Source organism: Hirundo rustica, chromosome 2 (assembly GCF_015227805.2).
Source record: "Hirundo rustica isolate bHirRus1 chromosome 2, bHirRus1.pri.v3, whole genome shotgun sequence".
Lineage (NCBI taxonomy): Eukaryota > Metazoa > Chordata > Aves > Passeriformes > Hirundinidae > Hirundo > Hirundo rustica.
The window spans coordinates 77,331,100-77,358,330 of NC_053451.1; the positions used below are offsets into that span (position 1 = coordinate 77,331,100).

General features: G+C 38.9%; 1 protein-coding gene across 3 annotated transcripts in view; it reads right to left on the reverse strand.

Annotated features, from left to right (window-relative positions):
- ABCC4 (ATP binding cassette subfamily C member 4) overlaps positions 1-27,231 on the reverse strand; it is a 141,679-nt gene that overhangs the window by 102,724 nt on the left and 11,724 nt on the right. For all 3 annotated transcript variants that reach the window (XM_040055754.2, XM_040055756.2, XM_040055755.2), the window contains exons 2-13: positions 25,702-25,812; positions 23,448-23,568; positions 22,583-22,807; positions 18,224-18,313; positions 17,741-17,904; positions 13,520-13,645; positions 10,417-10,666; positions 8,651-8,755; positions 4,238-4,327; positions 3,683-3,874; positions 2,068-2,162; positions 1,871-1,957 (exon numbers count right to left, since the gene is read on the reverse strand). In XM_040055754.2, coding sequence (XP_039911688.1) covers positions 1,871-1,957; positions 2,068-2,162; positions 3,683-3,874; positions 4,238-4,327; positions 8,651-8,755; positions 10,417-10,666; positions 13,520-13,645; positions 17,741-17,904; positions 18,224-18,313; positions 22,583-22,807; positions 23,448-23,568; positions 25,702-25,812 — 1,656 coding nt within the window. The remainder of the gene's footprint in view (positions 1-1,870; positions 1,958-2,067; positions 2,163-3,682; positions 3,875-4,237; positions 4,328-8,650; positions 8,756-10,416; positions 10,667-13,519; positions 13,646-17,740; positions 17,905-18,223; positions 18,314-22,582; positions 22,808-23,447; positions 23,569-25,701; positions 25,813-27,231) is intronic.

The following is a 27,231-nucleotide window of genomic DNA, read 5'->3' on the forward strand; positions in this document are numbered from 1 at the left end:
TCGTTTTCCTTCCCCCTACTACTCCACCCAGTCCATTTTCTAAAAAAATGCCTTCATTCCACTTCTTTGTGTTTTGCTCAATCTGATCTGGAGTTGTGGAGGAAAAAAAAAGGAAAGTACAGAATCAACCCCAGCTACTCGTCTGAGTTTCACATTCCCTGAGATAACCTCCTTATTCCTCCTCATCTTCACATACTTATCAGCACAACACATGCTGTGCTCACAGTGCAGTGGCTTCTATCTCCTTTATGGGTTTGCACATGCAAAAACCCACACTTCCAGGTTTGCAGTAGAACGGAGACGCTGCCGATGTCACAGCTCACATGAAAAGTAGAGTAAGCTGAAGAGGCAGCCTGACCTCCTTCACAAGGCACCACGGTACTTTCTTGTCTCCCTCTTCATGAGGAGACCTTAAGACTTCAGGGAGAGACAGGTTAACAGCTCAGGTGGGTGCACTTTCAGAACTCAGGCACTGATACAGTCACATGCTGGAGCTGCAGAGAGAACTTGTGCAGAAACAGAAAAGCAGCAGCTGAAGCCTGGAAAGCTTCAACAGGCATTAAAGGAATTTGATAGTGTACGTGAACTACAGAGGCGATGAATTCCATCTATCAGGTCGTGGCAGCTGAAAAATGAACGTAAAGCCTGTGCATCATAAAACTCTTACTCCATCCTAGCTGACAGAAACAAACAAAATAGCCTTCTGAAGACATCAATAAAATAAAGGAAAATATTAATGGGAGTGTCCAGATTTGAAACTGCAAGCATGAACAGGATGTACAATTTTCAAATTTAGGTACTAAAAGCTTCCCTGTGTGGGGAAAAAATAACATGCATGCCACTGCTACTCAGTGCAATTTTTATAACCATTTCTGCAAGATTACTGCAAGTTTTTATGATTATATAGGGGTGGACAGGAGAGAACAATAGTAAAACCAAAGTAATTCATGTAGTTGGAGAGTGGAATTCAAGGGATGCAAGTGTGCTAAGCAAAACTCATTATTGAAGGCCTCAGCCAAAGACCACTGAATTCCATAGACAGAAGCTTTTCCTTCTAGTAAATTCTAGGTTATGCCTTTTAACACAGAGAGTTTCAAGCTGTGAAGAAGTAATGACAAAACACTGGCTGGGACTAACCAAATAATTCTGATACTCACCTCTGTGCCTCAGATGAGACAGTTTCAGAGGGACAGAGAATGGAAAAGGGAACCTGGCTTTTAATGAACACTCTCCTGTTTCTTTGGAAATAGAGGAGGGTCTGGTATCCCTCTCTCACACAGTAGATTTGTACATTCTCTTCTCCTCTATTTCTGCTCTCTGCAGTCTACTCTGCAGGCCACATGCCCTGTTTTACCTACCCAAGAGAAATTTCCAGAATGAAAATGAAAAATTATTCAAGAATCTAAGACAGTTCTGCCCTTTCCTTTAGCCAGTTGAATTAAGTGCTTACTACCAGCAAGTAAAGTTGTAGCAAACTAAGAGGCAATTTAAAATCCCACCCCATTTTATTCTTCACTCAGTACTAATATTCATAAACCCCATTATTCATAAACCCCATTACTTATGAAACTCGACATTTTCCTTAAGAAAATGCCATATAGTCCCTTAAGAATATTTCTATTCGTTATATCTTTAAAACAGATTTTTACAGGGCTTTTAAAAATAAAGAACAAAATACAAAACACAGAGGCGAAGGAAAAAACCTCTGTATCTTCCAATTACATAAAATAAAGGAAAAACAAATCAAAAAGTGAATGTAATAAGTTTTGTGAAGATATCCATCTCCCCAGAAATGCTTTCTCAAGTTTTTTTCGATAAGGAATTACAATACAACTGTTGCATTTTAAATTAAAATAAAGCAGTGACGTACTTTTCAAACAAATGTCTTCCAACTTCAGCATCTACTGCACTCAGTGGATCATCCAAAAGATAGATGTCTGCATCTTGATACACAGCTCTGAAAGGTTTAAAGGAATGTGCATCAGTATCACAAAGTCTTACATTAGTTTACTTCAGCTACTGGAAACTGACAATTTATAAATTTTAGAAACAGCAAAAACCACTAGCCTGGCCAGGTTTACACGGGCCTTCTGTCCCCCACTCAGAGTAGCTCCACGATCTCCTATTACTGTTAGGTCACCATTTGCCAGTAATTCCAAGTCCTGTGAATGTGAAAGAACAGATAAAAACATTTTTTTAAATAATTTTAAATTCAAAGACTGGCAAAGCTGTTTCAACGTAACACGTCTTATTTGAAAAGTATTAACATAACACATTAAAATATAATGTTTCATACTAAATTTAATATCTGCAGTTACTTTATGACTCTATACTTTCAGTAAAAGGTAATTGAGAAAGCAGGAAAAACAGATGAGATCCTAAAGTTCACTTCTACAGCTGTGCCAGAGGACAGTGCACTACTATCCTTACAAGGAATATTTACTGGTGATTCAGAAAATCAAATAAAGCACTAAAAAGTCTAACAGTAAATTTATTTGTTTTTATTAGATCAAAATTAGCTGTCACAAAGAATCAAAACTGAACCAACTATTATTGGTTAATTATCTTGCCAATGTCCCTAAAATCTGCATTATTTTTATTCTTACAGCAATGTATTCAGGAAAAATAACTACAACAGTCATCACACAGATTTGGTCAATTTGGTACCTCAGGACTGTGGATAAGACAACAAAATTATGCACTGTTCCATATCATATTACTGTATTTCCTATTCAGGAAATACAGAAGCTTTACATTAAGTTACAAAACATATTCTGAATATTATTCACAGCTTTTATAAGGCACATAAATTTGCAAGAAAACGATGAAAGCAAATCTGCCATCAGTATGAAGTGGGGATTTTTTTTAATGCTGCTTGCTGTCTTTTAAAGTCATTAAAACCTTAAGTTTAGACAACAGCATGACTGAATATCAGCAGGAGATACTAAAACTCTATCTGCCAAGTGTAAAAATCCTGCAAAAAACATTCATTACAGTAACCATCTGCTTTTCACCTATGTCGCTGCTGACAGAAATATCATAACATGCCGCATAAAACCTTTTTAGCTGCCAAGCAAAATGTCTGTTTCTTGACAAATCTGGCTTAATCCTCTTCTATATCTCATGTCACAAACTCCTTTGCACACAAACCTTTCAAATATATTTTTTCATAGGACTACTTGGGTTCAGCAAGTTCTCCAGTACATAGCCCTAAGGTTCTTTTGACAGCTGATGGCAATGCATAATACACAGCAAAAAAGACATTTATTTCAAAGGACAGCATATAGGATATTTGCAAAATGAAAGTCATAAAGAGTGCTAGCTTGATCATTTGTTTTCTGCCTCTTACTGCATTTGCACACACCCCTACCATAATACCAGTGAAAAGGGCTAAAATGTAATTATGAAACAAAATAATAGGGAACAGCTTTTCCCAAATCTCTCAGCGCTCCATGCGTGCTATACCTCCCCCTAGTGGAAGTTTTCGGAATTAGAAGAGGATGCCTCACACCAGGATGGCAAAAAATAATTACACATTTCTGATAAGCAACAGTAGTTATTTCACATGCTATTTATAACAATCAATCCCATATACTGTACCTTGCAGCACGTACCACAGGCCTGAAAGAACACTAAAATAAAAAGGATCATGGAAGGAAAATACACAAAGAGAAAGCCTTACCTTTTTAAGAGCACAGACTCTTAAAACATTTTCATATTTTTCTTTCTCATATGCCTTGTCAAACAGTATATTACTTCTTACAGTGCCAGGAAACACCCAAGGCTGCTGCGAAACATAGGCAATTCTTCCAGTAACATTTATCAAACCTTTGTCTTTAGGCAGTTCACCAAGCAGGGCACTTAAGAGCGAAGACTTAAGGAAAAGATTAAAAAAAAAAAAAAGTAAAAATTAAGTTCGGTTGCATTAAATACATCACAGAGATTGAGCAGTGTTTACTGGCACGACGGCCTATTGCACCTTGTGTCTCAAACTACTGCTGACAGTAGAAAAGCACTACTACCCTTTTCATGCAGTCTTGAAGGAGCACACAACATACTGTTTAGCCCCACATCACCTCCTCCCCACCCAGAAGGACACTGGCCTACCTTGAATGCCAGTATTCTGATGTGGAATGTGTGATTATATACATAAAAGAACTGTAACTTTTCAGGTTTCTAGTTTTCACATTTAATAGACTCAAATGCCTCACGAAATGGTGCAAATATTAAGACTTACTTTTCCAGCTCCTACAGGACCAATCACAGCCAACAACTCCCCTCGTCTGACAGTAAACGAAATCTGTTCAAGTGTTGGGGTTTCTAAACTCTAGGAATTTGAGAAAAAGTTAGGATTTCTCAGTAATGAAATATAAACCATCAAAATAAATATTCAGAAACAGAAAGCAATGCGCATACATCACGATAAACTACCAGTCCATATGCCCACCATATTTTCAGGCATACGGTTTTTGCCCCTTCAGTAATTGACACTTTTGAAAGACCCTCATCATTCACCACATGCAACTCAGCTAAAACAGCATTCAAGGAATAAGGAGGCCAAAGGCAGCAGAAGCAGGGCTTCCTCAGAGCCCACATGTCTGGGTGGCAGCCTCAGAAACAGGAGCTCTGTGCTGCCCACCACACTGGCATTCCCAGCCCCAGCACGACACGCTCAGCAACTCCGAGCACACAGACAAATGGAGGCCTGAGGCTCTCAGAGCCTCTGGAAAGCCAGGGTTGTGTTTGCTCTAGTCAAGGCTCTATCCAAAATAAAACCAGAAAAATGCCGTTTGAGTCCACATTTCATCTTGCATACTGGATATTCATTCATACTACCCTAGGACTGCCTCTTTAATATTCCTTTCCAGTATGCCTATCCTTTATATTATGGATGAGCTTATTTCCCAACATATTTTGCAGCTCTTCTATCAGGGCTGCAAAAATGCCTGCTTGTGGAAAGCAAGGATGCTCATGTCTTTAACAGCTATGCTAAACAGCAATTTCTAAGGACCTGGGGCAGCTCCCTCTCACTAAAGCAAAACACCTTTGGAACAGAATCTGTCTTCACATGCATCTTTGCCCACACACGTCAGCATGACTGACACTAAAATGCAAACAGTAAAATATATGCATTAAAAAAAACCTCAAACAAGTACTTTGATTGAAGGTCCAAACAAAAACCCAGCCTTAAGCTCCAAAAACAGAAGAGCAAGGTTAAGAATACCTTAAAATCTCCAGCCACCGTTTGAAGTTCAAGTGGCTGAAAAGGCCACCACCCTAAACTCCACACTAAAGATGACACAAGACAAAAAAGAGCTGGGACTGCAAAAGGAGGAAGCCTGCAATTCACTTCAAACTACTTGGGAAGAAACAGAAATCCGCATCTGCGATGGCTGGGATAGCACACACGAGCCCGCTCGTGCCAGGAGAAATCCCGGGCGGGCTGCAGCGCTCTGCAGGGCTCTCACGGGAGCCTCGGCTGCGAGAAGCTGAACTCGGGCTCCTTGCGCAGCTCCGCGGAACCACTCCAGCTGCAACTTGTACATTCCCACGAGGTGGCACCAGCGGGACTCCTTTCCTTCCCTCGGCACCAGCGGGACTCCTTTCCTTCCCTCGGCACCAACGGGACTCCTTTCCTTCCCTCGGCACCAGCGGGACTCCTTTCCTTCCCTCGGCACCAACGGGACTCCTTTCCTTCCCTCGGCACCAGCGGGACTCCTTTCCTTCCCTCGGCACCAACGGGACTCCTTTCCTTCCCTCGGCACCAACGGGACTCCTTTCCTTCCCTCGGCACCAGCGGGACTCCTTTCCTTCCCTCGGCACCAACGGGACTCCTTTCCTTCCCTCGGCACCAGCGGGACTCCTTTCCTTCCCTCGGCACAAGCGCACCGCCGCCCCAACCAGCCTCTGACCCCCGAGCTGATCCCTCTGCCCAGGGGGAGCTCGGGTGATCACCTACTGCTAAGGTCAGGAGAACTCTACAGATTTAGGGCGGCCATAGATTTTCTTATTTTAACAGAGTTTGTAGGAAGAGAAAATAAATATCTGTTACTAAATTAATGTCTGTATGGAAAAAAATAAAGCTTTCCGACACACAGGCCCTTCTTCAGACCTCTTGAGGTTGTGCTTCTGTATTCACAGAAGTGCAAAGACATTTATACCCACATCGAACATTTAAAAAAAATATAATGTAAGAGCCAAAAAACATTACAGGAATATTTTTTTTAAGTTTTTAAACTATTACTGCCATACTATACATTAACGCAGTGCTGGAAGTTACAGGGCCTACACAAAAGTAGTAATTCAAGCAAACAGCACCTAAGGGGCACGGTATTTTTGCAAAATAGCATTCCTTATAATTAAAGACAATTTGTCCTGAAATCATCACACCTATTTTTAGGCACTAAACTGAGGCACTTAAACTAGAGCACGGGCTAGTATTGCAGCTAAGCTCACCGGACAGCTCATTATCACAAATGTGCCAGCTCCCTGTGCCCTGTCAGCGTGCTGTGTCTCTAACCCTGCTCCTCGTGCCTAACCCTGCACACGTTGTTCATGGGACTCAGCTATCAGAAAACCAACCCCATTAAAAGTGACTCGTTCTCTATTGCTTTATGCCTCCGAATTGCTTCACCACCAGGTCATCCAAACCAGCATTAACAACCAGCATAAGGGAGGCAGAGAGAGAATGCAAGGACATGAGGACACGAGAATGATCCCTTCAGGGGCAGCAACTCCTTAGGGGACCTTGGGCAGACCTTACACATCCTACAGACAAGAAAATTAAGAGTTCTGCCCATCTAAGGGATACAGAGACCATATATTACATAGAAGTATACTATACTACTTATGTTTCTCATGTAAGGACCGAAATTACAAGGGATAAATGTGGCCTCTGCTCAAATGCTGGTATTGTAAATCTGAAGTTGCTCAGCTGAGCAGACAGACTGTTCTGTGTAAAAAGCTGTACTGAAGAATCCCTAGTTCCATGCTGGTATCAGACTAGCCTGTGGTACTCAAGATAATACTTTCCTAAGTAAAATAAAAGTGTGACCAGGAATTAATTGGTTTTATCTTTTGAGAAACTGCAGTACACCATGTCAGGCTGCTTTCCTAAAAGTGAAGCTAGTAATAGGGTTTTTTTACTTTAAGTGATTTATTTTGAATTCATGGGTTGCTCCTTGTTTGGTTTTTTTAGTATCATTTTTGGCACATAATCGCTAAAAAAAAAAAAAAAAAATTATCATCACACAGTAGTGTGTCTCTACTGACATCCAAAGTGTCTTGAGAAACCTAGTCAGGGTAGCAAGCAAAGCCTGCTACTTGACAAAGGATAACGCATTTATATTATTCCTTTCATAACTCGCCTCTATCAGAACTTATGACTTTTTTCAGTGAGAAAGTTTATAAAATGCTGCAATTAAATATCAAAATGAAAGTTGCATTAACAGTTTTGCAGATGGCTTGTTGGTTTGGGTTTTCTGGGTTTTTTTTAACTGAAAGGAAACCAGTAATTCCAGTCATGCTACCCTGCTTTATGCAATATAAACAACTCATGGAAAAAAAAAAGTGTTTTATGGGCACCTTATGCAACCATTTCCCATAAATTGTTAATGGTGCTACAAAAGTCAGTCTGAGAAGAAAACCAAGATGAAGCAATACACTACATTTTGCATTACAATGTATTCACAATGAAGTCTTTCATATCAATTAATTTTTAAAAACTTGGTCAATGCCTCAGAAATATTGATGTCACAGAGAAGTCTTAGAAATTAAAGCAGAATAAGATGTCAATTTTCTCTGCAACTGAGTAGCTGCAAGTAGGTAGATCCTCACATACGTTTTCACACCTAGGGACACAGCACAGATAGGGGAACGGGGTTTAGAAAGGGAAATATGTAATGTCTTATTTGCATTCCATTTATATGCAAAAGTCATTTTTAGAGCTTCCAGCACGTGTAATGGAGACTGAAGTCTCTTGTGTGAGAATACTGGCAGGTTGCAAAAGCACCAACAATTCATCACAAATTGCTGCTTACCATAGCAATTAAAATTTTAAAACAGAAACAGTCAACCTTTGCCTTTCTTACACAAAAGAGGTATATAATAAATTTATCATGGTTATTGTCCCTTTTTCTAGCCATTTTGATGAGTTTGGTGCATTTTAAGCAGAAAAAATTTGCAGCCGAATAGTCTCAAAATACAGAGCAACAAATACGTGCTGACTCATCTCTAAAGCTTTCAAATCTGTTGTGAGAAATATAATATTGTACTGGTTCTAGAGTAATGGACTGATGAAGAATTTAGTTCACAGAAAAAAAACCTACATGATAAAGCCCACCTTGCTGCGCTGTCTGTTCTTAATTCCAATTTCAGTACCTCAGCCACAATACAGTGCTGCTTAATAAAAGAGATATTCTCCCCGAGACGCCACGTTTTTCATTTAGTACAGGATTAAGAAATAGCTGTTTTTAAGATGCACTTGATAGTGTTTTCAGTACTATTCTACAGAGTTAGCTTCACACACTGAAAGGATTCTCAAAACACAAAAGACAGAATACAAAGTATCAGTACATGATACAAACACACACTGTATTTTAGACTTCAAATGCTGGCAGCACCAATATACTTAATATGCAAGTAAATTTACCTTATCCCAATAGCAAGTCAAATCTTGAACATGAAGAATGATATTTTCATTATTGCCATGCAGTTGTGGCTTGAAGTCTGAGACCTCATCAAGCATCAGAAAGTTCTGCAATAAAAGAAAAGCAGAGGATATTGCCTAAAGTGACACTGAGAATAGGAAAGGAACCCAAACACAGTTTTTGAAAGCAGCATACAGAACATGAACGATGGGGTTGGAAAAAATAACCACGAAATGATCAAAGAATTACATCTCCAAAGCAATGCATGGAATTCCAAAAGCAACTACATCGGAATTGAATTCCAAAGCAACTACAACGGTGTACCTCTAACCAGCTAGCACTCCCTCCCAAAAAAGCTCCAGAAGTGCAGATTTAATAGGAAAGGACTCTAACAATCCTAACAATTGAACTCTGCTTAAGACATTAGGAACCTTAAGGCATTAGGACAACTTAAGAACCTGTTCTGTCTTTTCCTCAACAACTGTTAAAATTGTTTAACTCCCTCTTTCCATGCAGGAGAGGTGCAACCCTCACTGAAACACCTCCTTATTCCACTGCTCTGATGGCAAAGGCTTATGGTATTTCACTGGAAGAATAATGAGGACACAGTAAGCAGCTGTCCACTGGCTCTATGAAGCATTCTTCAAGTGACCAATAGAAGGCAGAACACTATCTGCATGTTTCCTCATTTTAAAGTCCAGGATATTAACAAAAAAAAGAAACCTGCTTACATCTGCATAACTGGCTCACTGCACTTTCACTACTGCACTTCTATTCTACATTACATGCCAGCCAGCAAACATTTCCTTCAATTTGCATAAGCACGCCCTTTGTACCATAGCCACACTTCTACCACACCTTGCCTGATGCTACACTATAAATAGCCCAAACACATTCAGAAAGGAAAGGGGCTATTACCACAGAAAACTTTCAAGGATAACAGCTACCACAGTTTTACGACAAAACCCGAAACATTCTTTTATCTTTTGACTCATGGAGTCTAAGGACCTTAAATAGGTAGCAGCAGACATTATTTTGGGAAGAGAAGGAACATCTGGACCGTCGAAGCCAAGATGAGTTGACAAGCACTTAGCTAAGAGACTGCAGATGTGAGAGAGCAGTAACTAAGAGGAAACAGAAGGAGGATATCAGGAGCCATGGGAGGGCAGGGAGATTACCGCCAGGCTTTTACAGGCACAGAGGTACTGCTCAGACTCCAGCTGGTGGGCACTGTTACGGAGTGCCGTGAGAAGCCAAGCATTTTAAAACAGCAGTCCACAGTGTACAACACACTCTTGTTCTGTTGGCACGAGACACCAGTACTACCAATGCTCATTCTAAATGAATTTGACTCTTCATTCCAGCACTGAAAGCAGCCACAAGACAGAAGCTGGGGCTCACACCAGTCCTCCATGGATGACAGGGTACTGCAATGTGAAATATGAATCCTATAGTCCCCATCTGCCCGCCTGCCTTGTTCTTCAAATCCCAATCCCGGCATGCCTGAAAATCTGTACACACACTCCTCTTACTTTGGAAATGCCTACAACACCCCTTTGTCGTGCACACTTTTCTCCCACATCTCAGCCTACCCCACAGCACATCGTCATGTCTCTCGGACCTGCATACGCAGGTTTCCAAAGGAGGTTATCTCATTACAAATCCCAAACTGCAAAACCACAGGAGGGCTGCGTTTAAAGTCAGCGACGTTCAAACAAAGGTAGAGTAAGAGAAGGAATCCACACGCCCTCCCAGTCAGTAGCGCTACCTTGATTCGTCGGATGCTGATCACCGACTCGGACACCCTCTCCACAGCCGAAGGGAAGAACAGGGTCACTGTGAGCCTCACTGCTCCATACAGGGACACTGCCACAAACACCTTGCTCGCAGAGATAACGTTGCCAAGTAGGACATATGCCAGGAAAGTCATAAATACTGTTATTTTGCTTGCCACAAAGAACGAGGCTAAGTTCAGTCCTCGAAGGTAGGAGCTTTTCATAACCATGGCAATCTCCTTCCTAAAAGAGCAAAACATAAACAAATCACATCAATCTCTCCCACTAATGTGACCCTCAACAACAGGATGAGGAAAACCCCCTCTCAGAATTTTACTTTCATATCTTTTCTCCTCCCCTTGCACCACCCCTCCCCTTGCACCACCCCAACTCATATGCAAACAACTGCGAAGAAATTATGTTATATGGTAAATAACAAAACAAAAACAAACAAACAACCCCCCCAAAACAAACAAACAAACAAAAAAACCCCACACCCACAGGAAAACAACCCAAAAGAAACAAAAAAGCCCCCCAGAATTTAAGTGTCATGGAAATCCAGAGGAGAAATTCATCATATTTACTATCTTAATAGCTATAGCCAACAATTATTTTTCAGTCAGAAAACTAATGTACTATTTTTTTCTTCTGTCATCAAACCAGTATTTTAATCTGCCTCAAATATTTTCTGGGCTGCACGCAAAGAGGAAAAAAAAACTGTATAAAGGCCAAGCACCCAGAAACTCCTTATCTTTCCAATATCAAAATCCAGCAGAGTTCTGTCACAACTCATGACAAGACCAACACATATTGTGCAGTCAAAAAAAAAACAGGGCAATTTCGAGAAGAACAAGAGTTTGTCCATGGCCCAAGTATCTGCCATTTTCAGCTGCTGCTCCTCAAGCTATATCACAGGATTTAGAGTGTTTCCTTTCATCTCAGTCTAAATCCCTCCCAATTTGGACCCCGCTCCTGGCTTCTTTTGCCCTAGGAATTCTGGTTCACAAATTAAGAAAACAATGATCTGTGAGGCCAATTGTTCTGCCAGTCATTGCCCAAGCTAAATAATGATTGAAGTGCTGCAACAGACACATAAGTCTCCCTCCAGCAACTGAAAAGCTGCTGATGTGTTTGTTCTCAATTTCCATTTCAGTTAAATTGCAGTTTCCACTTCTAAAAGACTCAACAAGTCCAATCCTCGAAATTGACTGCACTATCATCAACTACAATTTGGATGGCATCAAGCTTACCTCCTTATTAATATAACCATTTTTTTTTATCAAGAGAGCCACAACAACTTACTCCTTCCCCATATATTCTACTTTTTGTCTGCTTAATACTATCAAATACAAAATCCCCAAACAATTCCTAATTTCTCTTTCCACATATTCTGGCAATTCTTAGGGAGAAACTTAATTTCGATCACCTTCCACTTGGAACTACACATTAAGATTAGAAACTAATTGTGATTATACAATTTGAAGTAAATTAAGTAATCACTTAATGAAGAAAAGGATGCACTACTGGAAAACTAGTTAAGCAACTTTCCCACTATACTTGCCAAATTGGCTGAACTGACAGGCTTCTGAAGAGTTTCAAAGACTAATTTTTTTCAGCTTAAGGGTTCACAATCTCTGATCTCCTCCGGAGTACAGAGAAGGAACACTTGTATGTAAACTATTTGAATTGGGTCTAATTCAATTACTTCCACAACCCTGGATGAAACTCTTTTCCCACCCTTTAATAATCCTCAATAATCCTCTCATCATCTGTGGATAACCGGCAAGTTTTTTGTGCTGCTCTCCATAAATACCCGATAAATTAGAGCCTACCTGCAGGCTGCACATAATATATTAGACTGTCTTGAGGCACAAATTTATATAAAAGGAGACTAATACAGACAGACACAAGAAAAAGGAGCAGTGGAGGAGTTCAGATGGTATCTTACCCACTGTCAAGGGCCAGTGTGGAAATATTGGACAAGGAAGCATCTGGCTAAATTTAAGACTTTTAATTACAGTTTTCCACAACACAGTTCAAGAAAGGAAAGGGCTCAAGATGTGTTCTGGAAGATCTTATTTCTTTCCAGCATTAAAAAGGAAGCCTCTACTCCTAATGAGGTGTCAGACTTGGAAATCTAAAATTTAGTGATCCGAATATACCCACTGAGGAAGCTTTCAATAAAGAAATATCCTCCCTAGCTCCATGCAAGACAAGCTTCCCATCAGCCATGAACATTCAATGAGCACAGGATCCTACAATCCAACAGAGGAAACAATTATGTGCATGGGAAGAAACATCTCCGGGAACATTTTGCAAGTCTGCAAGCCAGCACATGGATGTAAAGGAAAAAAATTCCTTCTAAGAAAAGGATTTCCAAAATAAAACATTTAAAACTAAAAAAGTCAGATAATCTGCAGCAGGATAACAACCTTCTATTCATGTGTTGGCTAGGGACATGACATGAAAATCAGTTTATAAGAAATATGCACCCAAACTCCTACAGTTAACTTTTAGCACTGAATGCTGTTACAGTGTCAAGTAAAAGGACAAATACTGACTGAAAATCAAGTTTATTAATGTGTTTTAATCTGATTCAAAGAACCTCTAAAGGAAATGTCTTAGGATACCGAACTCAGCCGGCCTTGCCAGTTGAATAACAAGGGAATATCCGATCTGCTGCCTTTCTCCCTTCTACCTTTCTCAGGTGGCTTGAATTATAAAATGCATAAAAGGAGGATGAAATTGCTGCATTACAACTGCTACAACTTATTAGTTGTTTGTTTGAGCACAACAGTTAGAGGAAGCATAAAAAAGCCTGAATTACTGAAGCTTGGAGGACTTTTAAGTTTTTTATTCCTTTAGACTGTATCTTCATTCCTCCACTCTTGCTATATAAAATAAAATTAAAAAAAAAAACAGAAAAACCCACCAAAACAAACAAACAAAACAACAACAACAAACAAAAAAACCCCCACACCAACTCCAAAAGTACAATTAAACTGCATTTTAAAGCACAAAATAAAGCCCTTATTCACAAGTAAAAAATGGAAAATGACACTGGTCATACATCAAGATGTATCTTTCCAGGGTTACCTTCTTAAACCATTCACAAGTTCTGCAAACGATTTTTCCCAAGCGTACATCTTGATTATCTTCATACCGCTTATCACTTCATTCATGGTCCTAATCCTGACATCTGTTAAGGCAGCTGTTTTGCTTCTGAGAAGAGGACAAAGAAAAAATTCTCAGATTCCTTAAAGAAGACAATTTATGATCACATATTTATGAAGTTTTTGCTTTAATTTGTAAAGATAATTCACAAAACTGTAATTGCATCCAAGAGTTTTCCTGAAGAGCAGTATGCTAAAGCTGACACCCAGCAGACAGACTTGGTATGTTTGCATTCCTGGTTCTCAGGGAACTGAGAGCTGGTTCAGTGCTCAGAACTGCATGTCAGTTTGTGCAAACACACAGTATTCCTTACACAACGTATCTGTTGTTTATTGCACTTAGAACTAAGCAAAAATCAGAAAATTACTTTAAAAAAAGGATTTCAAAATGCCGAAACAACCACCCTTGTCATAAAGTCATTTTGATGTTGTTAAAAGAAACGGGCCGCATTTGTGACTTTTTAGGATTAACTGTAGTAGAAGCAGAGATTACTTAATATATGATATAATTCATTAGATAATCTAGATATGGCTTCTTTAAAAAAATAAACACTATTTAAGCATTAATTGTAATTAACACTCATTTAAATAGATCTATTTTAGTCCCACACTATGTCTGCACTGATGGAAAATGGAAAATATATATAATTAAATAATAAAGGCACAATTTTAATTAGGAAAAGAAGCATTGAAAGTTAGAAGCCACATAATGAATGCATAAATAATGCTAATAGATCCTATTACAATTCTGAATTCATCCATGTAGACAAATACTTTGCACATGGAAAGCTATGGTAGACCTTATTTTGATTAAGCATACCTTTACCTGCTAAATTACTTACTTTTGCATATACCAATCAAAGTTAAGATTTAGAGATCATTTTAAAAAAATCAAATCTTTTTAGAAGGAGTGACTGGGTTTTCTCAGCTTAGCCTGTCCTCTGATAAGATTTTTCTGATACACTGGAAGAAATTACCATAATTAAAGAACGCAAGTTGAAAGAATTTCAAGCATGTACTTGTCATTTTTAAAAAACTTCTCGGCACCAGCATTCCATAAATGTTAGGATGGCTGAAGCAGGGTGTTAAAAAATATTTATATAAAGAAACTGACAAAAGGCATTTAGAAAGTTGGTCCTAGTGCAATCATGGATTCTTAATAACACTGAGGAAAATAACTTAGCCTAAACCAACCACACCAACATGGAATGAAATTATCTTTGCTACTTCACCTTTTTCTTTTTCAAAAAAGAAACAGTAACAGAAAACAATTCCTTAAAGGATGTAAAAGCTCATCATTTCTTCCCCATACCCACAGCACCACTGGAAAAGGCAAAATTAGCATGTGTTCCTCACGTCTCTGCAGCAGCAAACAATATTCACCTACAATCTTCAAAGTCACTTAACTTCCAGGCTTGGTCTCCACATAATAGAAAGTTGAAGATGGTAGAAAATAATAAAGTTAACAGAGTTTTCTTTTTTTTTTAAACAGGATGAATCAAAAAAGCCTGTAGTTCTCATAAGCCAATCTTTCAGTTTTCCTGGTGAAATGTCATCATAGTAACCATCCTGTTTCAAATTGCTTTAAAATGCTCAAGAAGTTGGAGGAGTGGTCTTTTAAAATTTTTTTTAAGTTACACTCCCCTACTTTGCAAAAAGTGCATTTTGTACAAATTTCTGTAAGACTTTCTGGCTTTACAGCAGAAGCCAAGGCTCAGGGATATTGTATAATGGCTTCAAGTATACAGACATCCAGTGCATTGATGATAAATTACCACAGAGAAAGACATGCCTCTGGTTTTAAAAATATTCAGTTCAGAGTACAAACAGATCAGTCCAATATACGCTCACACAGCATGTCAATAGTGCAATAAGAAAGGACCAGAAAATTTTTCATCTGAGAAGACCCCCTATGATACTAAAAACAATTCTAAATTAAGCAAGCTACAAAATTCCTTTTTGCTGTCACAAGGCATATTTGGTGGGTTTTAATTATGTCTGACATAGCAGTTCGACACAGTTTCATCTTCAAGAAAAAGGACTTTAAATAACAGTACTACAGTTGCATGACTGGGCAGTGAAAGCATCGAGCTCTTGTGAATAAATTACATATAAAATAGTCTTCAGGCCAATAATTGAACTGTTTCTCAAATAATATATTAGGTCACATGTACTTTGCAAAACTTCTCATATTTATGCAAGTAAAAGCAATCCTGCAGAGTTCAGTGGATACCATTCCACAGGATACCGAATCCGTATCTGCAAACTCCCAGAGCACTGAGGCCAATGGCTGCATCATGAACTCGTGTGCATGTGTGTTTACACGACTGAGTCACAAGAACAATGCTGAATAATAGCACAAATTAACTGCCACGCCGAGCACGCTTGGATTTGAGCAAAAACTTTAATCCTTAAATTACTTCTTCATAGGCTGCCTTCCTAAAATCCACGCAGATTCCCAGCAACTGCCATGTGAACACACTCATCATTACAGATCTAAAATCTATTCCAGTTTTGCCATTAACTCCTTCTGTTCATTACACATTTCTGTTCACAAAGAAAAAGATCTGTGCGCGTGGAGACAAGCCGAAGCTTTTCTGGTTAACAAATTCTTTCCCTTGCACTGCATCTAAACAAGGTGCTGTTACTGAATGGGTAAAATACCCCAAACACTGTAACATTGCCACTGATTAATTTTTAAAACACACACCTTCAAGAAGGAGATTTTTGTCATCCTATTGTCTGACCCTGGACAAGTCTGTTAATCTCTCTATGCCTCAGTTTCCCATCTGAAAAACATGGATATTAAAGCCCACCACCAGAGATAAAGCACTAACTAAGCACTAGGTGTTTTAATTATTGACTCAATCCTCAAAAACTTAGAACTAATGAAAAACAACAGCGAAGTAGCTTGATTCTTATGCATGCATATGGCACATGCAGAGAAAATACACATCTAAGAACATATGGTAGGTGTTCTACAAACAAGCTTTATTGTAAAAAGAAAAGCCCTCAGAATTTGACAGAGAACTCTGAATGGATCATTATTTGAGAAATAGTCCTTGAACACTATTTGAGAAGTAGCACACAAATGTAGGACTGAAGACTACCACAGTGGTTACAAATGAAGAGGTCAAAAACCAGTTGTTCTCATTTTGTAATTCACATCTCTCTCTTCATACCTGGCCATGCAATGGCAATGCCGGGCTCAGTATGAAGAAAACTTGTCTCGAAATGTAACTTGAAAAAAAAACCAAACCAGTAACTCACTTAAAGAAATTTTACTTATCTGAAGAGCTAAAAGGAACCCATTCAACAAAAGATGCAAAGAAAGATGCCTAACACACCTAAGCGTAAGTGTACAGAGTAAAGGAACACAAAAATATTTCCAATGTAAAAGCCTTTTATAAAGTCATAATGTTAAGTCAAGTGTGGCTAATTACACAAGAAACCTGGATGCAAGAACTTGCCTCAACAATCCCATCAGAGACAAGTCTCACTGGGGATTTTCAGGACAAAGTTACCAAAAAACAAATTAAATTTGTCTGATAATGAAAAATTACTCCAAATTCTTATCTCCACAGCCTAGAACCTTGCAGCTGGAAACTTCATAGCTGGCATCAAAACCACCATGATAATTTTTGTTCTCTTCCCTCTCAGTTCCTTCCCCTTTTTTCTCTCTGTGTCTTAGTCATGTAAGAGAGAGAGCAAGATCTTTGAACAAGAAATTTCTAGAGCTTTCTGCTGCACCTCTTCTATCACCTCAGTAGGTCAAACAGAGAAGGGCTGACTACATCTCCTTTAAAATAAACCCAGGAATCACTGCAGGAAGGCAAAGCTCAAGTTTCACAATTCTACGCCATGATCTACAGCAAGGTAGCTACAGAAATAATCAGACTCTTCTAATGTACTGGATAGCTAATGAGTAGCAGATATTTTCAGCATGTTTGGAAGACAGACCACTTCAAGTCCATAATCTGGAATTCAAACATCTCACATTAGCAACTATAAAAAAAAAATTAGCAAAGAAAAAAGACATTGCAAAAAATATCACCAGACACAAGCCAGTACTCTGCCTCCACCCAATACGCACATTTTAAAACCAGCACAGAAAATAGCTACAACCCAAAACATGCAGCCTTACCTGAGGGAAGAGAAAAGCCTCCCGATGCAGGTCTGCACAGGAAGAAGAATAATCAGAACTGCCATTCCTGCAAGACACGATGGGCCTATTTCCATCCAGAGAAGTACTGTTACTGCTATAGCTTGAAGTGGTCCAGCCCACAAGAAATGCAAGAAAATTGTTACCTAAACAAATAGTTAAGAATCAAAAATTAGCTTTTGATCTCAGATAGCAAATTAAACCCCTAGCAACATCTAGGAAGTACTTCTCCCTGCAGCAAGGCCAGGTTGGATGGGGCTGCTAGTGGAAGGTGCCCCTGCCCACGGCATGGGGCTGGAAATAGATCTTTAAGGTCCCTTCCAACACAAAACCTTCTGTGTTTAAGAAACAACTAGACAAAATGTTCATTAGAAACATTTAATCCCCAGTTTTAAACAAAACTTTCTTAACTCCAACCCCACAATTTCATCAGCCCTTTGGAAAGATCTGTAAAATACTTCTTACCTGATCAAATTTGTTCACATCATTTGACAGCAGGTTTACTATTTGACCAGTGGTAGTTTTCGCCATAGCTACATTACTGAGACGAAGTGCCTAAAAAAGTCAGAACAGTCTCAAATTATCACAGCTTATAGAGCACAGTACACCTATACACACAAGACTCAATACATGAATACAGTACCAGGGCTAAAGCTGAAGGCATATCTCAGCTTTTGCCTGAGAGCATTGAGGCCTTAGATAAAACGAGGATTAGACTAAACATCCTATATAAAGTCCCAAAGAAAAGAGTATTTAAAAAAAAAAAAAAAAAAAAAAGGGGGTCAAGGGTATGACTGTGAGAATAAAAATGCCATAGCTATCTTCATATCTGAAGTGATTAGAAATAGGAAAGAACCAACACAGCAAGTCACTAAGCAAAAGAGCTGTAACTTTCCATGTGCATTGTTTTCCCCCTCACTCTGAGCGTCTGTACAAAACAGGAACAGAGAACTCCACCTGAAGGCCAGATTAAAGTCAGAACGGTGTTTGGCCAATTCCAAGAATTCTGTTTTGAACATGTTATCTGACATAAGGCAAAAACCCCTCAAGTTATTAATTTTAGACTACCTTTGCAAATCAGAGTGTCCCTTTATAAATCACTAACTCTAGAAAAATTGTAGAGATTTCTGAATTATATAAAATTAAGTTTAACACAAACTATGAAAAATAACAAGAGTAAATATCAAGTATTTTTATACATTAATAAAAAAATTAGTCAGTAGAAATTAGTATGTGTTTACAAAATATCCCCCCCCAAAATCTCAACTGAAAATATGCAGTCTGAACCTTACTGCAAAGATCCAAACTGAAATTGCTCAAAAATACCAATAACCCATCCTGCTTCCTTCCACACCTGCTAGAAAGAAAACACAAGTTTGCAGCACAAGTTAAAAAAAATACAAAAAACATGTTATGTGTTTTTCTGTACAGAAATAGTTCACTCCTCAAAAACACTTCACATTTTTAGGCAGGGCACATCACTTCTCCCTCTCCAAACATTATAAGGGTTCCTTTTTGACCAAAAATCAAATCTGAAAAGTACTTATTGTTTCAAAAATACTGTTCCAGTATTTTGAAAGAAGTAGTAGAAGAACATCAGCCATCAAAGTACTATTCAAAGCAAAATATCAAACAAGGTTCCTTACATTTCTTGCACCTCACTTTCATATTAGCAAGATACTGTTAATCACAAAGAAAGTCCCAACCCTAACTTCATTGAAACCAGCAGGCAGAAACTTTTAAAACTCCACTATGAAATTCTTCTGATGTTCCAAAAAGTAAACCTAGGATACTGGGCATATGAAAGACCAGATTTAGTTATTTACGAAAATTATTTCTTCATTCCCAGTCTTACGCCACGTGTCTCCCATCGACCCGAAATCCCCCAGGTAGCTGCCTGCTGCTATCATGTTTGCTCCACACCTCACATTAAGGTTGGTAAGCTCTGAGAAAAGCTGTTAGAAATCCACAGATCATAACAGATAATTATTGATTACATGATGTATGTTGGGAGATGTTTCCCATCAGGTGTGTTTACAGCACCTCTTGTACAACATATCTGCTGCCTAAGGTTCACCTCAACCATCATAAGACCACACCAGTGTCTTGCTAGTGGCCCATGACCTGGGTCTATCTTGGACCTGCCACACAATCACCTTTCTGACTTCTTCCTAGCTACTTCTACACAAGCAGCAAAACCAGTTTTAATATGGCTCTATGAGTCCAGTTCATGTTGACCAAGACAGTCTCAGGAGGAACCACACAAGCATCTGAGCCAAAAGGAGGGTGCTCATCTGAGACTGATTTGTCTTCTCAGAGAAGAAGCAGCCATTCCCATCATCAATGTCAATGCAGTTTTACTATTTCCTTGCTCCCTTCTTGGTTTTGATTCTTAGTGTTTTGGGGTTTTTTTAGGTGAAATAAGCCTTGCACTTTCCTGGCTGAATAGATCTTCCTTGACTGCAAAGTAGAAGCTTTACTTTCATAATCAATTTCAACCAAAAAGTCCTGTTCTGGTACCTTCCTTTTTTTACTACATCTGATACATAGCCCCATATGAGCTGAGGAAAACTAACTCCATCCCAGCTGAAGTCAGTACCTCAAAGAACTTCCAAAATCGAAGTCTTAAAAAAAAAAAAAAAAAGTTTCCCAAAAGTAGCCTTTGATTTCAAAACATAAGATTCTGCATCATCATGAGACAGATTTCATTTTCATTTTTGTTACGGGTTTTTTAATGCACGTCACTAATACTTCTTACTGGTAACAAAACTTCTTAAGAGTTTGAATATAGGGATTTTGCAAATTACATCGGAACTTTCCAGGAAATGAAAAAGGGTCTAAAACTTAAGAATTATGAACACCTAAAGTTCTCTATTAAGACTGCTCTCTTATCCAATCTATTTATCCTTACAAATCCAAGATTTTATCTTCTACAGCAATTAACAAATACTGAAGTGCTGGTAAATAAGCACACAAGTTTCTTTCAAAAGTCTATCTATATGAGGTTAAAGAGAAAATATGACCTGATTTATAAGCAGCACATAATGAAGACAAATTATTAGAAAGGTTTGTCAATGTTCCGCTGTTACCTCAACCCTCACAAGTAAACATGAGGGCAGATTAATTTTCCATTTAATTCCACCTCTAGAAATAAGGGTGCATATTACAAATATTTCTTTTCCAAGCTTCTAAGTCATTATCAACTCAGAAACAAACACCATCATATACACATTTTTCATTAATTTCGTTTTGACAATCAGTTTGGTAAATTAATACCTTAGAGAGATGTTTACGAACAAGAAAGCATTGTGCCATGTTAGAGCCAAGTTCCCAGAGGATCCTTTCCAAAGTATCAAAAGAGGAAGAGAATAAATGTGTGTATGAAAAATAAACACCACTTAAAATGGGGACATTTTTACTCTCCTCACTTTACTGCTTCGTCCAAAAACTTCACACGACCTATGACAGTGGTATCGATGTTTGTGTTAAGTTGATGGTACCTATGTTTAATGGTTAAAATAATGTGGATTTCTTTACATTCCAAAGAAACTGTACAGTCCTGATTCTTCAATTAAACTTCTTTGCTGAAATTGCAGGTCACTATTCCAGCAGCACTGAAGACAGAAAGATGGGGCATATTCCCTTCTAGAATTCTCAGCAGAGATTTCCTGCTTTGAAGTGGACAAACTCACGGTTTGGGTATTGCCCACAGCTTCAGAAGAGTGAAGCAGATATTTACAACTGGGTTGCTTGCTGCCCAGAGCACATCAAGGAGGGCATTTCATCCTGGATGCTGCTCAGCTCCTTCCTATAGGTAAAACCCTTTGGCTAAAAACTTTTCTGGCTCCACTTTCCCTCTGACAGCAGTCTCAACTCCATTTGCAGCTCAGGACAGCTATTTCGTGATCAGGACAGAGACAGCAAAGAAACCATGCCTCACTGAACATACATCCCTTCTCACATTTCTTTGGTTTTAGTGGAGGGCTGCAGTACTCCCACAGTAAAACCAGTAAATGGTAATTAAAAACTCTTAACTCCCTGCCTTTAGGATTCCACTTGATCCTGAACTGCATCTCCTCTGCCTGCTCCTCTCTCTTCCCCCTCCAAGAGGAGGGATGCTAAAGGTGAAGATGCCAAGCATCTCTGCCTGCCCAGAGCGGGAAGCAGCTGCTCCACAGAACTGCTGCCACTCCCGCAGGGAACCTCATGGATGCCCCAAGGGAGGGGAGCAGCCTCTGATCTGCAAGGGAGTCAACCTACCTAGCTCTACAGCACTGACGGAATAAAATATAAATAAATCCCACCATTTACCACAGTAGGGGTGGGGGGGAAACCTGGACAGCGAAGCAAATCCCAGGAGAGTGCTGCAGCAGATGGTGACATCCAAGCACCACATCCTCCCCTGGGATCACACTGCAAGGCTGAGTAGCCGCCACCATTCCCTGGGAGCTCTGTCCCTGTTCCGCTGTACGCTGACGCCTCTTACAGCTCCAGCACACAACACCTCCAAGAGCAATCGGGGGGGCTCCTCTACAACAGCAGCAGGAGGCAAAAAAAGGGGCTCCTCCAAGACTTCAGGGCTATTCAACTCACCACCTTCCCTAGGCAGGCCTGCAGCTGTCATTCACACACCCCAGCACCAAAGAGAAAGCAAAGCCACATGTACACATCTAAGGTCTGACACGTTCTGCAAGCACTAGGTCTCTAAAAATGAGTAACTTCAATGGAATTACAAGCACGAGCATATTAAACAACTGCATTTTTAAACTCCCCTAACAGAACAGCTGCCCAATACAAAACATAGCCGTGAATAGGTTCGCTTACCTTCCGATAAATCATGTGACACATGGCTACCCTCAGCTTCATGCCAGCCCGCTGTACATGATAGAAGTATAAGTGGTGCATTGTAGCCAGAATAAGCGTGCACACAGACAGAGCACCTGCGTAGCAATATGCAAAATTCAAACCTAACTCATCTGAGGAATCATAGTTTTCAAAATAACTAATAATTTTTCCCAAAAAAATTGGTTGAACTATTTTGAGGGTTTCCTGAAAGAGAAAGAAGGGGGAAAAGTGTTAGTAATTTCATATCACACCGTGCTAACCAAGTCTGTAAACAGGCAAACAAGAGCCAAGTACTGCCGCAGGTCATATCCCTTATTATTTTGTCTTTATTATGCTCTAAAATGTCAAGCTAATTTTTATCAACATTTAATCCAAAAGAAACATGTTCCACATTAAAATTTAGCTGGAACTTCAAAGAGAACTCTCTCAATAACCAAAAAACCCTTTGATGTTATAAAAATTGCACAAGTGTCTATTCACTTCCATTTTTTAAAATGCCATGTCCTTTAGAGCCACTTAGAGAGCAAAAAGACCTCTTTCTATTGGGCACCCCACTCAGATATCACATAAAATACAGATAAGCCTTACAAAGCAAGTCAGTGGTTTGCAATGTCTCAAAAACAATGCATTGAAATGAGCTCTATGTTCCAGTTCCATAATCCTGCAGTTATGACTCGGTTTTTCAGTCTCTACTGGGCTCTCTGTTTTACCCTTCCAAGAACATTACCAGGTTTCCTGAGCAGTCCAGGATGAAGTCACCAGTACACATCACACAGTCTAAGAGGACAAGTTTCACATTGCTGTTAGCCAAGAAGTAGGTCCTGTGACGTCTTACACCACTTACCTCAATCATTGTGAAAATTCCAAAAACTAAATAGGACTTCCAGTAACACAGAATAATGGCTTTTGTTAAATGTGGTGTTTTTCCTCTCTTTTTTGCTTTTTGCACCTCTTTATCCCAGTACCTGACAAACCAGAAGCAAATATGTTGGAGGGCAAAAGTAAAATCACAAGGCAATTACCTAGAATAAAACACTTTCAGACTAACAGCCAAACTGCCCTAATCATCTTAATAAAATCAGAGTTAAAGGTCGTGTCTTCTCATTCACATATACACTTGGTACTTAGTATTACAGGCCTATTTTCTCTTGATTAATCACAAACAATTCACCACTGTTGACTATTACCACCCTTGACATATTTGCTGATGAGGAGCCCTTTCTTTTTTTCCTCCTCTCAGTTCAGTCACCATTCACCTTAATTAAGAGTATATTATCATATGATCTCCTGACCATGGACTAAATTGAGGCAGCACAGTCTCTTTATCTATCCATACGCTCTGTGCTTCCTCAGAGAGGTTGTGATGCCCAGCCCTTTCTCATATCTGGCCCTGTCCTTTTTCTACCACATGCTTTGATGATGATTTGGTCACCCAACGCTGCGCACATCTCTCTGAGGATTCATCAGCAGAGTGGCAAAGACCTTTCCATTACCACATGGCTGCCCTCAAGAAGGACACAATATGCTCCCATAAAAACCAAAGACAATAAAAACAAGCTTTATTTTAATAACAAAGTATCACAATTTAGGCAGACTTCCTAAAAACCACTGCTGTCAGACAGGATCCTCCCCCTTTCTTCTGAAGGTTAAGTGTTTTCTGCCAAACCTCTGACCTTGACAGTTTGAGGGGTGAAATGAGTCTAAGGCATGAAAGCCAATTATTTTGCAACAAAGCACAAAAGTACAGATAAGAACACTTTTTTTTATTTTTGCCCTCTTTTCTTTGTTACAAGAATCACAGAATTATTGTCTACATGCTTTGAAAACAGAAACTATGTAAGTTCTGTGGAGTTTCTTGGCCTGAGTGAAAAGATTACTTCTGTAGGCAGCTATTTATGAATTATATTCTCTGCCTCTTGGTCAACTACACTAAAGAATTAAAAAACACTCATTTTTTTCTTCTACCATTTCCTGACTCGTCCAAGAGTGCTTTTACTATAAAAATTATTGGAAAAAGTCCATCTTCCCCTACAGCCAAGTCCCTGAACTGCTTCAAGACTTGGCAAAGCTCTCCAGCTACAAAGACACTAAAAGCAGCAACTCCTGAGCTTATCACCGACCCTCTTTCTTCAGTTAACTTATCCAGAGCAGGATGATGCCAGGCCTGGTCATAACCTTCATTTCTGGATTCTTTTTGCTTCTTCAGAAGTCTCTCATCCCAACCAAACTATCATGAAAGTCCATCCGCTCTGCCTTCAGTGTAAAAGCAAGAAACAGCAAGGCCACACTTTCTTAATACAGAGGCCACCTTTCACTAGGAGGCATCTTTTCCTCTAACTATATTTAGCAGATTATTTGAAGACAAAAATCCTCTCTGCTCCAAGGTTCACGACAATTTATATAGTAACTATAACAACTTATATAGTGACTATTTGAAGATATTTTCCTACTCCTCCAGAGTCCCTAACACTACAAACCAGTACACAGTCAATGAGAAAGTACTCAAAAACAAATAAAAACACCTTCTAGATACATGCTTTTACCTCTCCAAGGTACCTTACCCACTTTACCAGTGAGAGGCAGATTTTCAGCATACATATATTTATAAACACACATATATTTAAAGGGTCACTTAATTCAATTTGCACTCTAAACAAACAAACAAATGAACAAAAAAAAATAACATATAAACTTTTTTCCTACTTTTGTACAGAGCAATTTGGAATTTCCACAGCTATTTTACCACAGGCCAGAAGAATCACACATTTATTAAGGATTACTACCATTACAGTTGATGAAAAGTTTACTTTTACAGGCATACTGCAAAGTGTCAAATTAATTATAAATGACATAATGGAAATACTCTAATGCAGTTCCATTATGTGTAACTTGAAAAAAACTAAAAAGCTTCTATGGTAAACACGTTTCTCTCAGTTCTTATTACTCTAAATTCTTCAGCATTTTTAAACTTGTTAAACTTTGCAATAACGTCTTTTAATTTTAGTGTAGAAATAAGATTTTTACCTTCTCCAGCATTAATACAATAAAAGAACAATTGTGCCTTCCAACCCAAAGTATTCTACAATTTTTCTCCTTACCACTGCAATTCCTCTCCAAGCTTTTCTGAGGAATCTTCTGGCATCACTTTATACATATCATCTTCTTCAAGCTTCCGTTTATGGCCAATAATAAATAAGGGATTCAACCACCTAGTTAAATACAAATTATTAATAAACTGATCAGCAGACCAAAAGGAGTAATTTCTTTACATAATCATTTAATCCTTTTACCCCCTTCCTTCCTCCTCCTGAATCATTCAACATCTACACATTTCTCTGCACTTTAAGAATTAAGTCAATCCCCACCTTGGAAATGGGAAAGCACTTCCCACTTCCTTAATCTCTTTATGCCCATAGCACCTTACCCCCAGGCATCCAGACAGCCAGCATAACCCTTCTAAGGGAATTGTTTTCTTACAGTATTTCCTTGCACTCAAGGCAAAATAGCTTTTTTTTTTCCTTAATATCAAGGAAAAAAGCCAGAACTTAACCCAACCATTAAAATATTGACAGCTGTAAACAAAATTGTAATGCACATTAAAAGACATTTTTTGTAACATTTACTTGAGGAGAAAAGTAGATGCTGTTCAACTGACATCTTGACAAGTATTAAAAGTCAGTAATTTAAAGACAATCACTGAAATGCAAAAATGGACAAATAATGGATTTTTACTGTACCTTACTCATGTTTGGAAATATAAACAGAAGCACACTGACACAGTGTGTAGGTTCAAAAAAGGAAAACACTGCCTAACAGCCCAGTTTCCTTAGTGGAAAGATGGTTAAAAGTTCGATATTTTACAAGAGCACTTTGAAGATAAATTATAATAGCAGTACTATAGATTTGTTGAAAAACACTGGATTTTGTTAGATCAAATAGGTCAACTGTCAGGGAACAGCAAGACTAGATTCTTATGCCCCTGGATACTTCTCCAAGCCTGAAACACTTCAGGAAAATCCAAACAGTTTCAGTGGTGCTCCACAGTATGTGTATGGCACAAAGCACAAAAGTGACCAAGTAGACCACGAGATGGAGAAAAAGGGAATGACACATGCAAAACAGGCAGGGCTTAGTGGGAACAGTGGAGTTAGGGAACTTGCAGTTCTCCATTTAGTTTGTCTCTCTACTGAATTCATCATACTTTTTCCTGGAGACACGGATTTTGGCTCTAAGGTTTTTCCTGCAAGTACTTTCTCAACCGGTTAACACCACCAAAATCAAGAAGTGAGGGATGAATCTGTTTTGGAAAAAATACAACTGTACTCAAGGCAAGCTGTCTGTCTGATCTCAACTGCCTGTGAAAGTTCTTATCTGCTGTTTAGTTTCTGATACTAAACTTCACCGACATAGTTCTTAGAAGAACGTGTGATGTGCTAGGTGAAATGTACTCTTTTCTGGAAGACCTACATGTGAGATTCCAAAACTGGGGCGGTTTACAATGAAGGTATTTATTTATTTATTCACAACCACAACAGTGGTTATGAATACTCATCAACTTGCTCGACATTTCTTGCTCGGGCATGTTCCAATTAAACTCTGTATACACTGGCTTACAAGAAGGTTGTTGG